The following is a 13,515-nucleotide window of genomic DNA, read 5'->3' on the forward strand; positions in this document are numbered from 1 at the left end:
CTTGAGCCGGGAGGAGTGCTATACTGCGATGGATACGACCCAAGAGGAGTGGAGTAATGTGGTGGATACGAGCCAGAAGGAGTGCTGTACTGCGGTGAAGTAATGTCAATTAATTGTTATAACAAGTAAAATTTTATCACCTGTTCACCAATGGAAATACGTATGCTTGGTGCCTAACCGATGCCAAGAATGGCTTCCGATAAAGAGCCCATGACTACAGCAATATGAGGCATCCGCCTATGTCTACGGCATCAGGCTTTGTCGTCCGACAAAGCTCATGTTACAACATCGTCAAAATCGAGGAACCCCAACTATACGAGCGAACATTCTGCAAATAAGTTAATTGGGGTAAATACATCAAATGAACCCTGTTGTTGTTCGCATCTGGCATCAGTACACCCCTTATAATATGCATAATGTACGCTCGAGCTGCGCACATCACCTCCTGCTCAACGGCATTAATTGATAAATGTTCAAAATTAGCTTTCAGCCATGAAAATCTCAAACCCGTAAATTTGGACTCAGCATCGTTGGACGAGACTCCTAGTAGGCTATAACAAAGGGTAATCGACTCAAGTATCGTACTTACGCTGGTTACGGCACTTCCTTCAATTGGGAGTCCAAGTTGCAATGCAACATCCTCCAGAGTGATAGTGCACTCCCCATATGGCAAATGAAAAGTGTGGGTCTCCGGGCGTCAACGCTCGACCAATGTGGATATTAAATTGTACCACAAATCAAATGTCTGGATCAATACTGCTGACTCGAATCCGGCTAACTTCAAGTATGTCATCAGTCGTTCATCCAGGGGATATCCTAAACCATTCACCCAACCCCTCAATGCGCGGTACGGGCCCTGACACTATTAAATTACAGAAAATAGTTATTATAACATAATTTATTTCTGTAAATGACGTTAAGAGAACCCGTAATTAACAAATAATAATATATTATCATATTATTAACTGTGCTTGATATGTGATCATCGTTTTTAATCAATGAACCCATTGCGATACCTACAATTTTAAAACAAATTTCGATAATTAATTTCTAAGTTTGATGCATTTTAAATATTTATCAAAATACCTAAATTTTATATATTGCTTTTAATTACAAAAATATCAAACAGTTTTGTCCACATAATATTTTTGCTACACTACATTAACAAAATAAATATATCTTATAAATTCCAACTCAAACTCCAACTCAATGGTCTCATTCACAAATTCAATCTCAATGGTATAATCTTTTACCTACATAAAAAATAAAAATTATATTAAAATAATAAAAATAACATACCAATAAAAGAAATATAACAAAAACATAACATAAATGATACATAATAAATCTGAATATTGTTATTATTATTTTAAAATGATAATAAGTAAAATGTATTGGTTTAAAATATAATATATATAATAACATGCCAACTTAATTATTGTTAAAAAATATAATGTTTTTTTGCATAGAAGGATTCAAAAGAAATTTCATTTATAATATTTATAAAAACATAAAATAAAATTTAAAAACATAAACTCTTATTCCCAATTATAAAATCTTAAAAATTAGAACATGTAAACTATTATTCCTAATTTATCTCATAAATTCCATCTCGATGGTCTCATCTTTTACCTACATAAAAATAAAAATTTATATTAAAATAATAAAAATAACATGCCAAATAAATTATATAAAAAATAAATCTAATCAACCTAAAACACACATAACAAATAAATTACATAAAAAATAAAACATTCTTTATACATATATAACATAAATAGGCTTTTTTACTTCAATAAACATTAAAAATAACTTATGAATGAATGAAAATATAAAATAAATACAAACATCTTAATAGCTCTTTTAACCAAATAATACCTTGCAAAATTAAATTAAAATTAAATCTGAAATAAATCAACAAAAACAACAAAATAAATTAACATTTATTTTAACAAAAAATACTAAATAAAAAAATTACTTATGATTTTTTTAAACTCCAAATCTTTTCAAACCCTAAACACAATCTCTCCTTTCCTTTCCTATTTATTTTTTTTCTTTCTCTTTCTCCTTCCCTCTCTATTTTGCTTCTCTTTTTTTTTTTTCTTTCTTTTTCCCCTTCCCTTCCCTTCCCGCTCTCTTCTTCTTCTTCTTCTTCTTCTCTTCTTCAAATTTTTTTTCTCTTTCGGCCAAAATGAGACATTGGGGACCTTATAATGGTCCCCAAAACACAAGTCACGGGCATGGGCATTGTCCCATGCCACCGCTGCCACAAGTCAAAGCTGTGCTGCCTGTGGAATGGGCATGACTAGCAGTGCCGCTTGTGAATGGGCATGACCAGTGGTGTGCCGCCTTTCTCTGTGGCTTCACCAGTTGTGCTGTCCCATCTACGACAGTGGGTTGGCAGTAGGTTTAGGTGGGGCGGGTTTTGGTCGTATACGGGTCGTAATTGACCCATATTTCTTTAGGTGTTGCCTATTTAGATGCCATTTCCAGTTATTATTTTTATTATTATTATTTTTCAATCAATGGTGTCAAGTTTTCAACACCACCCTCCACTTGGTTAGATGTACCATTTCGGTACATAATTTATTTAACATACCATTTAAGTAAAAAAAAATTATAATATATTAATATTAATATTAAAAAAAACCCTCACACACCTCGTACTTCTCCCTCTCTGCCTCCCCCACCCATATCAGTAATACCTTGGGATTTTAAGATCTCGAGATCTCGGGTTCAGAGAAGGACTTATGGAAGTGAAGGGTTTTGGACATAACATATTGGGTTATCAACAGCTTGAAGCAACGAATTTCATTAAGAATTCAAAATGGGATCTTTTTTCTTCCGAGCGACAAGAACTGAAACAAAAGAACTTAAGTTCTTTCACTTCATTTAAAAAGACACGATGGTGGTTTGTATTTTCATAACAAAGAGGAAAAGAATCATCATGCCTTTAGGATGACGCTGGTAGTGGTGAACGGGATGGGGAAGTTTTTTTATTTATTTATTTAATATTAATATTAATATAAAATTTAAATTTATTATTATATATTTTTGAAAATATTTATGTATTTTGATATATTTTTAATTTTATATATTATTATTATTTTGTCAACAATAATATTTTATATATATTTCTTTGAATTTTTAGAATTAGGATCAAATGGAGAACATTTATAAATATTATGGGTTAATTTTTAAAATTATGACTAAATTGATATAATATGTAAAAGTGAAAGGCTAAATTAGTTATTTACCAATTTTTTAACTACCATGTCAATTTTCCTTTCGTGATTTTAACGGGAGTGACCAAAATGACCGAACTATATAATGTAAGTGTTTAAATTACAACCTTTTTATTTTAGGTGCTTAAAATGAAAACTTTTAGTAGTTAGGTGATTATTTTATAGTTTACCCTAAAATTATTTTTAGTTAAAATTGCCCTTTTCCTATTTATTTATATTATTTTTATAGAAAGTATTTTCAGTATTTTTATACAAGATTTTTCACCAAAAATCATTAAATTTATTTAATTTTAAATTCATTTCAAATACTATTAAATTAAAATTTAATAATATTCTAATTCAAATGCATACGAAAATATTTAAATTTTATTTACAATTTAATCATATATTAATGAGATAAATGTATTAATTTATTTGTATTAAAAATTAAATTAATATTATTCAAAGATAAATAGAGTAGTAATTGCTTATTTGTTAATAATAAATTAATTTTTCTTAATATCACTGAAAAACGTTCAAATTAGTAAAAGAAAATTATATTTTATTTGAAAGGACACTTTCGAAAAATTTCATTACATTCTTAGCTAAGTGCATAATTTTCTTAAGATTTTAATTAGTACTTTCTTATATACAAAACATTATAATGTTACATTCATAGTAATCACGAAATCTTATCCGACCTAACTGTTGAGGTTGGAAGGAAGAATGGAAATTATGGGGCGGCAATAAGGCTATTATCATTGATGGAAAGTGTCCCATTCTTGCTTGATTCCTCCTACCAGAAGTCCAGAATACTGAGGAGCAAAGGCAATAAAGGACATTGGAGATAGACATGACTCAACTACTATGTGCTTAAAATGCTTTATTTGGGCTAAATCATGGACATTTAATTAAAGGCTTATGATGAGTGAAGGGCTAGAACATTGGATTGGCCTTTGCCATGTAATTGGGCCGAATTTAGGGTCTTAAAGTTGTGTTCTATTCACGTCCATTATGTAATTAATATGTGCCAATCATGATTCATTAATTGATAGTTAGGTAATTTAATTGAGTCAGGATTGCTGATTTTTTAACATTTCATCTGGTAAAAATTTTGATTTATAATTTGATTTTGTTTTCTTACATCCTTCATAACTTTCTTTAAATTTAAGTAGCATTTGATAAAATAAAATTAAGAGTTTAAAATCATATCTAATTTTAACTTAAATTTTGACTCGAATATAATCTGCACGACAAATAAATGATTGAATCTTATTCGGATTGCGAATTCATAAATTTTAATGTTTAAATAGTCACCGGGCAACCATTTTACAATGAATTTACTAGGCTCAACATAGACTTGGGCGGTATGTTGATGATACGTTTGGAAACATTAAAAGATTACTTTCATTTTTTTGAAGATAAAAGATTTCTCATGTGCATTCTAGATTAAATTGGTAAGTGGACTAATTTTTGGAGAGAGGGCAGCCAATTCCATGGCGTTTGCTAGGGAATGAAACAAACAAAAGGCAGCCTATGGCTCCAATGCTTGCTGGCAATAACATCAGCAGCAGCGCATTGCTGTCCCCTGATGGCTTCAGACCAAAGCAGTCGACAACATTTTGATCGAACAGAACAAGCGCCATAAAAATCATTATGGATACCAAAGCATGGAAAAAATCAATCAACTTGACCTTATACTTGTTTGCCTCCTCTATTGGCAGTTCAACAGGGCCATCCATTACCCATAACCCTCTAAACGTAGCCACCCCGTACCGGACCTTGCCTCTTTCATCTCGAACACTATCGGTGAAAGAAAGGAAGAAACACAAGCTGGCACAAAACGCCACAAGGCCTAGCATCAAGTTTTGGCAAACCTGGGTCTTGCATTGGCCTTGGTTCGTTAAAACTGGGGACAGTATTTGGAAAGTAAGGGCTGAGCCAGTAGGCAGAAGCTTGGACAAAACGGCGGTGCCTTTGAAGGTTTTTCTCACGATTTTTTGTTTCTTGGTCTTTGGTTGCTTTACTATTGCAGTTAATAAAGGAAATTCCGAAGTGGTTCGTGACTCTTCTTGGGCCGTCTCTTCCACATTCTTCAGGAGGGGTTGCTTGTGTTCTACAGCTTTCGTGTCCATCACACAGATTTTCTTTTTCTTTTCTTAAAGCTTTCTTTGCGGAGAAAAATTGTATGAGATGAATGGGTTATTGGCGGGGAAAGAATAAGCATTTGTAGGGAAATGAAAACCGACGTGAAACTAAGTGCATGGAAACTGTTAAGAAAAGATTAGTAAATTTGGTGTGGATTTATTGTTATAAGAGAGAGGAGGTTACGACTTCCAAACCATAATTGATAATTAAAAGATGCTCAGTTTCACAAATTTGGCTCCCATCCTTTTTTATTTTAATTGTATTGTGTTGTTATCACATAAATTATCACGTCACATATATATATATATATTCTTTTATCAAAATACGCCCTCAATATTAACAAGCATCAGTGAGTACAAGCCTATAGATATCACTCGAATACTCCATGTTAAAAGAAAAAGTACAACGTTTTTCATTAGCAAATTTACAAATATATAATTTTTCAATCGCTCAGATAATCCATGTATAATTTGTTTTTAAATGTATGGTATCGGGTCTTTTTTATCTATTTTATATTTTATGTTTAGAGTTTATGATTAACCCTCCTAATAATATTGTTTCCAACGTGGGAGGGTTCGAGCAAAAATATAAGCTCGAAAAATAGGCTTCGACAAAAAAAAAAGACCCGTTTAAAAAATGAGTCGGGCCTCGGATAAGGTATTTTTTGCCTGGACTTGTCCTAGCCCGAATTCACTAAAGAACAAAAAAAATATTTTATTTTTAATGTTATTTTATTGTTGTTTTCTCCCTATTTTGCTAACAGTTTACTATTATGTTGTTATTGTTTGCATATTGTATAAAACTTGTTTTATTATTAATTTTGTTATTATTTTAGCGGCACTTATTTGTTAAGTTGTATCTATCTTAGTGTTATTTAAGTATACATATTCTTTAAAATTTATTTTCAATTTGTTGGAAAATATTTATTTTGATATTTTTAATATTTTTGATGTATTATATATATTTAAAAATTACATAAAAATAATATTAAAAAATTAATATTGGCGGGCCAGGTCGAGTCCAAATTTTAGCATTTTTATTCGGGACAAGCTTAGGCAAAATTTTAAACCCATTTTCAAGTCGAGTCTAGCAAAGAGGCCTATATTTTTAGTTAACTCCGACCCGGCCCATCAACACCACTAATTACCGTATCCTTTCTATTTCCTTGTTTTTATTGAAACAAAGAAAAGAAAAACTTAACGGGTACAGTGAAAAGAATGCATATCGAACCATGGCTTTCAGTTTTATTAACAAGTGAATATGCAGAACTTAGGTGGTCTTCCTTTAATTTAGCACCAGTTTGTGGCCCATACGGATTAATTTAATTTATGAGTGTAATATATAAAGAAATTTATGTAAATATTTTGGATAAACTACATAACTAGTCACTTAATTTTTAAAAAATTATTTTAAGCACTGAAACAAAATTGCATTTTAGGCACAGTCGTTAACTACTATCCAGTAATTTGGGATTTGACAATGTTATTTTATGCTCATTTTAGTCACTTTAACTTTAGTACATTTTTATTTTGATTACTCATTTCCTATTTTTAAATTAATTTTAATTTTTCAAAAAACTTGAATTTTTATAGGGATTCGAGTTATTCAACTAGGAGATGAAACCCAAATTTTCCCCATAAAACTCTAGTTTTCCCTTTTATTAAAAAACTAAAATTAATTCTAAAAAGATAAAATTAAAAAAATGATAAAATGATTTTTCCTATAAAAATTCAGGTTATTCCTATAAAAACTCAAGTTATTCCTTGTAAAACTTAAGTTTTCCTCCTACTGAAAAAAATTAAAATTAATTCTAGAAAAAGAAAATATAAAGGAAATTAAAAATATAAAATGATTTTTCTCTATAAATCCCCATGTTTTTCCTTTTACTAAAAATTAAAATCAATTCTAAAAAGAAAAAATAAATGAAATTAAAAGATAAAATAGTTTTTCTTGTAAAACCCAAGTAATTTCCTATAAAAACGTTTTTCCTTTTGATTGGGAGAAACTAAAATTAATTCTAAAAAAAAGAAATTTAAAAATAAAATGAGTGACGAAAATGAAATTTTACTAAAGATGGGTAACTAAAATGAACATTGAATTTACGGCAAGTGACTAAAATGAAAGAGATTGTTAATGGTAGTGCCTAGAATGTATTTTTTATTTTTTTATTTTAGGTGCTCAAAATGAAAACTTATAAAAGTTTAGTGACTAACTACATAAGTTACCCATATATATTTTTTTCTTGAAGATTTGCATTAAACATCCTTAATGGTTGGGTTATCCGCTTGAATTCGAAGTCTGCCTACAAATTGAGAGAGAGAAAAATGGGCTAAAAAAAAAAGGCTTATTTAAATATGGATTGAGCTCGGGCTCCAATATTCAAAATCTAAGCTCAGTCTCATCTGATCCATTTTTAAGTTTATAATTTATTTTTTTCTTTTATATATATATATATATATATTAATTTATATAATGAAAATTAAATATATTATATTGAAATGTAAATATTAAATTTTTATGTTAATTTGTTTTTAGTTAGAAATTAAATAAAAGAAAAATATATAATTATTAAATCTTAAATAAAATAATTATATTTTTTAAAATAAAAAATAAGATTGACAAACCTAAATGATCTCAAGTTAATCATTTAAAAATATGAACTATTTAGACAAAAATTAAGGCATAATATTTTGAGCTAGATTAGGCTTCCTTGTTTCTAGCTTGGAATGCTTTTTCAAAATGCTCCTCTTGTCTACTTGTTCTTCTTTGCTCTTGAGCATAGAGAGCATTTATCAACTCAGACAAGGAAATTGTTGACAAGTCTCTTGAGTCTTCCAAGAAAGAAATTTTAGACTCATATCTCTTAGGAAGTGTTGTGATGACATTCTCAACAATCCTAATGTCACTGAATTGGTCTCCAAGTAACTTGATGTTGTTAACAACTGCCATGGTTCTATCCGAATACTGTTTAATTTTAGCCTCTCTCATCTTCAAATTCCCAAAGTCCCTCCTCAGGTTGATAAGTTGTTGCTTTGTCTTTTTTGAGCCTTGGAACTCCTCCTTTAGCTTGTCTCAAGCTTGTTTTGGAGTCTCACAGGCCATGATCCTGGTGAAGATAACATCTGAAACATCATTCTGAAAGCAGGACATTGCTTTGTATTGCTTGGCACACTCATCACTGTGTTGCCTTATCTGAGCAATGGTGGGGTTTGCTCTCAAAAGTGGTGGCTCCCTGTCTGTCTCGACTACATCCCATAAGTCATAAGTTTGGAAATAAGTCATCATTTTTACTACCCAAATGTGGTAGTTCTCTCCAGCAAAGATAGGTGGTGAGAAGTTTGCTGAAGACATGTTTTACATCAACAAGAAACAAATAAACAACACCTTTTGTCTTAACAAGCAACAAAAATAAAAAAAACAATGACCCTCAAAGATGATAGGTCTTCATACCAATTATTGGTGATTTTAAAAGAACTAAAATAAAGAATAGATGAAAAAAAAAAGGAGTAGCAAGAAGCATGAAAATGATTTGCTTATCCATTCAACAAGAAAACATTACAATTTAAGTCACTAAACATTACCAAGTACACAACTACTCCCTCTAACTATATTGTAACTTACAAAACATTGCTTGCACTTAAACAAAAAAGGGTCAATCAGCACCTAATCAAATCAGTGCATAACAAATACATTGGTTAAGATCAAATAAAATGAAACTAGAAGGAAACTAAAGCTGAACCAGCATGCTTCAAACAGAACCAACATGCTTCAAACAGAACTAGCATGCATCATAGTTTCAATTGTTGCATCAATTTTCTTGCCATTTTTAAATAAAACAATTAAAAAAAATCCTAAGACCAAACGCATGTTTAATAGATTTAAGCAAATTTTCTTTACTGTTCCATCAATGATTGTTATCGAATAATTAAAAAACTATTTTTTACATAAAACATTTTCTTTCACCAACATATTTAGTGTGATGTAATCTAGTATTATTAATATGATTGAAGTACATTCATATATAAAATATTAATGTTGTTAAAGGCTTATAAATTTTATTTAGTTATTTTAATTTTATCATAAAATAATATAAAAAATAATATATCAAACTATTGAATTAATATTGGAAATTGGCTATGCACTGTTGAGCTTAATGGAGAAGCTCAACGTGTGGGTTTGTGTTTCATATGCAGGTTCAACAAGCTCGCATACATCCTTTCAGCGTCGAGCAATATTTTTCCCGAGAGTTTCAGTCAGTTTTCTACTTTTTTTTATTGGTTTTTAGATTTTCTAATAGTTTTTGGTAATGTACTAGGCACAAACTGCTATTATGGTTGTTGAGACCTTAGTTATCCTTGTACATGAAGTTTCTCCTCATGTTCGAACAGCTGTCTAAACAGACCTTCGGATAGCTAAGTGGTAGCAAGTCAATAGCTTGTAGCTGGGAGCATCTATGCAGCAGATTCTCCTTTCCTTGATCAATTCAACTGATTTAGCTATTGCTCGGTGTCATCTCACTCTTCTTTGGAGCATTTAGCTACACTGTAACTTTTTTATTTGGAAAGGTGTTGTTTATTCTCCGTATCATATAATTCAGGTTGCGAATGGTTTTCTACAGCAGTGGGAGGCGGTCCAATAGGTATTTGATTGGACGTAGGTGACTACGGCTTCAGTTACTTCTCACTACATGAAAACAGGTTTTTAGTGGTGTTTTTTTGGGCCTATAGCGGTGTTTATAAGTGCTGTTAAAAAAATTTACAGCGTTTAAATGCTGCTATAGATAACGCCGTTAAATTTTGCAGCGTTATGTGGAAAAATGCCACTATAGAACATGACCTTTAGTGGTGCTTTTCCCACAAATGCCGCTATAGAACATGACTTTTAGCGGCGCTTTTCCCACAAACGCCACTAAAGAACTTGACCTTTAATGGGGCTTTCCTAATAAACACCACTATAGAACATGACCTTTAACACCGCTTTTCCTACAAACGCCGCTAAAGAAAACGCGGCTAACTTTTGGAAAAATGCCACTAACTTTAGCAGATTTTTACCAACCCAATTTCATTCATATAGAACCCGAATTGTCAACATAATTTCCTGTAACATCAAATCCAACCAAAAACTGAAAATCTAAATCCAACGAAAGAAATATGTATATGATCTAAATTAATAAATGAAATAACAAAATTATATTATATTCAAAAGTTATATTGTTAAAATATTCTCACAGTAAGAAAACAAACGTCTAAGATGGTGGATTCTGCGGCTGCTGAAACATCTTCATCATATTCTGAAGCTGTAGCTGGAGTTCGTCATATTTTCTACTTGCCTCTACTTCCCTCGCTGCTACCTCTACTTTAAGTTGTAGCTGGAGTTCTTTATATTTTCTTTGAGCCTCTGCTTCTCTTGATGCTGCCTCCGCTTTAAGTTGAGCAATTTGTTTAACTGTGCTCGCTTGCATCTGAGCCATCTGGTCTCTTAACCTCTAAACTTCAACTTGAGCCTGATTCCCTGAAGGCATGTATTGCTACGAGCTGGATCCAAAATATTGGGTTGGTTTAACAAAAGATCATTGAAATCAAACTCGACCATACCTTTCAAGACCCAAAACTTCAGTAATAATTCGGTTATCAATGTCGTCAAGATTAACAGAACTATCACTTGAAGCGATCGCTTCATACTCTGCCCTTTTATCGTTTAGTTTCTCCTAATAAATCAATCAAAGAGTTAGAAACGAAATATATAATCAAAACAAATGCAACATAACTTAACGTTATTTACATTACAAACGAAAAATTAAACCATTATAATTAAATATGATAAATATTTAAAATAATTCAAGTTTTATTAAGTAAATATACTATAATTTCTGCAGCTTCAGTAGTCATAGAAGATCTATCTTTTTTTCTATGTGTAATGTCAAAAGCTGAAGGTGTCCAACTTTTTGACCAGACGACAGTTCCTACAATATAGTAGGAAAAATATTATTTAGTATAAAGTAATTAATATTTGACACAATTAATAAATTCAAAATACCTCGTCATCAGCTACACAAGCAAAACTTTTCAACCCAGTTGTGTGCATGAATTTTTGTTTTTGCCTACTTGTAGTTCCAACTCGCTCACGATCCTACATTATGAAATTATTATTACGTATATAGTAAATGCTATAAACTGAAATAATTATAAAAGTTTGGAAGTACGTAATACATCTCCTTTCTTTGAATTCCAAAATCTAACTGCATCTTCCCAATGGTACTTTAGCATTCCCAACGAGACATTTCGCAATTTCTCTTTGAGGCTTATATTTTTCTTAAAATATTCCTTCTTTAAAGCATTTTTATGGTCTCTCCATTTTTTTCCTAATGCCTTCTTCACATAATTGTCCGCGACCTCTAAAGCAAATCTCTCCTGCAAATAACACAAGTTTAGAAAGTAAATATAAATGAAACTTTAACCAAAGTATTATAAATTACATTCACGTTATTAACTTAATATTATCGAGATCTTGATTTTTGTTACTATCAAGCATATGATTCCATGACTCGTATTTGATAGGCAACAGATTGACATTTCGTTCTATAATGCCCAAGTATCCTACTAAAAGTCGAACTTCTAATCCAATAGGCGTCACATGACTGTTTCTAGCTACTTTGACACGCTCGACAGAATTTAACTCGTATAAATCTTTAATAGCGCCTCCCACCACTTTCAGCTAAAAAAATGGTATATTATAATATAAGAATTTTAAACAAAAATCAATAATAATAGTTAACATGCATATGAATTAAAGTTAAAATTACTTTGAATTTCTACAGGTTCGTCGGCTGTATTCGGAACATTCGAAGATCCAATAGCAGTCTGTTGTTCATATTTGTTTATTCTGAATTTGGAGGATTTTGAATAATACTTAGATCTCGCAATCTTCTTTTAGGCATTTTAGCTGCAATACATATAAAATAGTTGAATTATTAGTAACTAATTACAACAATAATAGTACATATAAAATAGTTGAAATATTTAACAAGATCAAGATTTAAATTATAATATTACATATAATTAAAAAATCATAAAATCTTACTACATCATGATTCGTAAATATCTTCATCCACATCCTAGCGAACCCATTAAAATTGTGTACTAGTACTAGGGATAGTTTCATTTAAGTTTTGTTCTGGAAAAGGCAAAGTTTCTGATCTTTCGTCGATGTCATCTCTACTTTCATTGCCCATGTTAAACAAATCTTTAGGGGTGTTACGGAGTACAACGTACCAACCCTTATTAGTTGAATCTTTCGAGTAAAAAAATTATTTGACTCGAGAAGAAAATACATATGACTCGTCTATCAATTTTTGTCCAGTGTGAATTAATCGAGAGAAGTTCACCATTGTAGAACTAAATTGATCTTTTTTAATTTTGCGAGCAATATTAACATCAGCCAATCACATCGAAATAAGACAACCTTTTGTTTGCCATAATAATCCAACTCAATAATTTTAGTAAGAAGTCCGTACTACTCTATATTTCCCTCAACAGGATTACTATCCCTAGCACTAACATAACTTGTAATTGAAGAATTAACAACTATTCCACATTTTGAGTCCTCCTCAATCTTTCGCGAGATTTTGTATGAAACCTGAATCTATTAATGAGGCAGGCAATATATATTTTTACTACTCTATTCGGACCTTGGGAAGGCCATTTAACTTCGTCATTGACACATTTCCACTCCAAACCTATTGAATCGAAAGTAAATTGATTAATTATAAATGTTATACGAAAACATTATTATTTGTCAATGAAAGCTTCAGTTGCATATCGTTTGCCCTGACCATTCATGAAAAGATTCTGTGAATAACTTATGAATCTCTTGATGTTGTAATCTTCGAGAGCGTGAACAAGATCTCAAGACTTGTTTGTACTCGCTATGTTAAAAAGTGGATTACTTGGTTAGAAGATAAACAAATTAAAAAGATGAATATTTATCAAATTCTAGAACTTACTTGCGTAATGGTTCAATTGAATCGTGGTGAAAAAGAATATATCGATGTGCTTGTATCCAAGATCTATCATCTAAGTGTGCAATTTTAACTTTACCGATTGGTTCTCCATAACTTCGAAATAGATAAGTTTCGGCTAAGTTA

The 13,515-nt window shown here is 31.0% G+C and overlaps 1 protein-coding gene across 1 annotated transcript; it reads right to left on the reverse strand.

Annotated features, from left to right (window-relative positions):
• Window positions 1–4,690: 4,690 nt before the first annotated feature.
• Window positions 4,691–5,359, reverse strand: LOC105779324 (protein DMP7). The gene has a single exon (XM_012603074.2). It carries the CDS (start codon window positions 5,357–5,359, stop codon window positions 4,691–4,693), a length of 669 nt encoding a protein of 222 aa, XP_012458528.1.
• Window positions 5,360–13,515: the final 8,156 nt, after the last annotated feature.

Source organism: Gossypium raimondii, chromosome 4 (genome assembly GCF_025698545.1).
Source record: "Gossypium raimondii isolate GPD5lz chromosome 4, ASM2569854v1, whole genome shotgun sequence".
NCBI lineage: Eukaryota > Viridiplantae > Streptophyta > Magnoliopsida > Malvales > Malvaceae > Gossypium > Gossypium raimondii.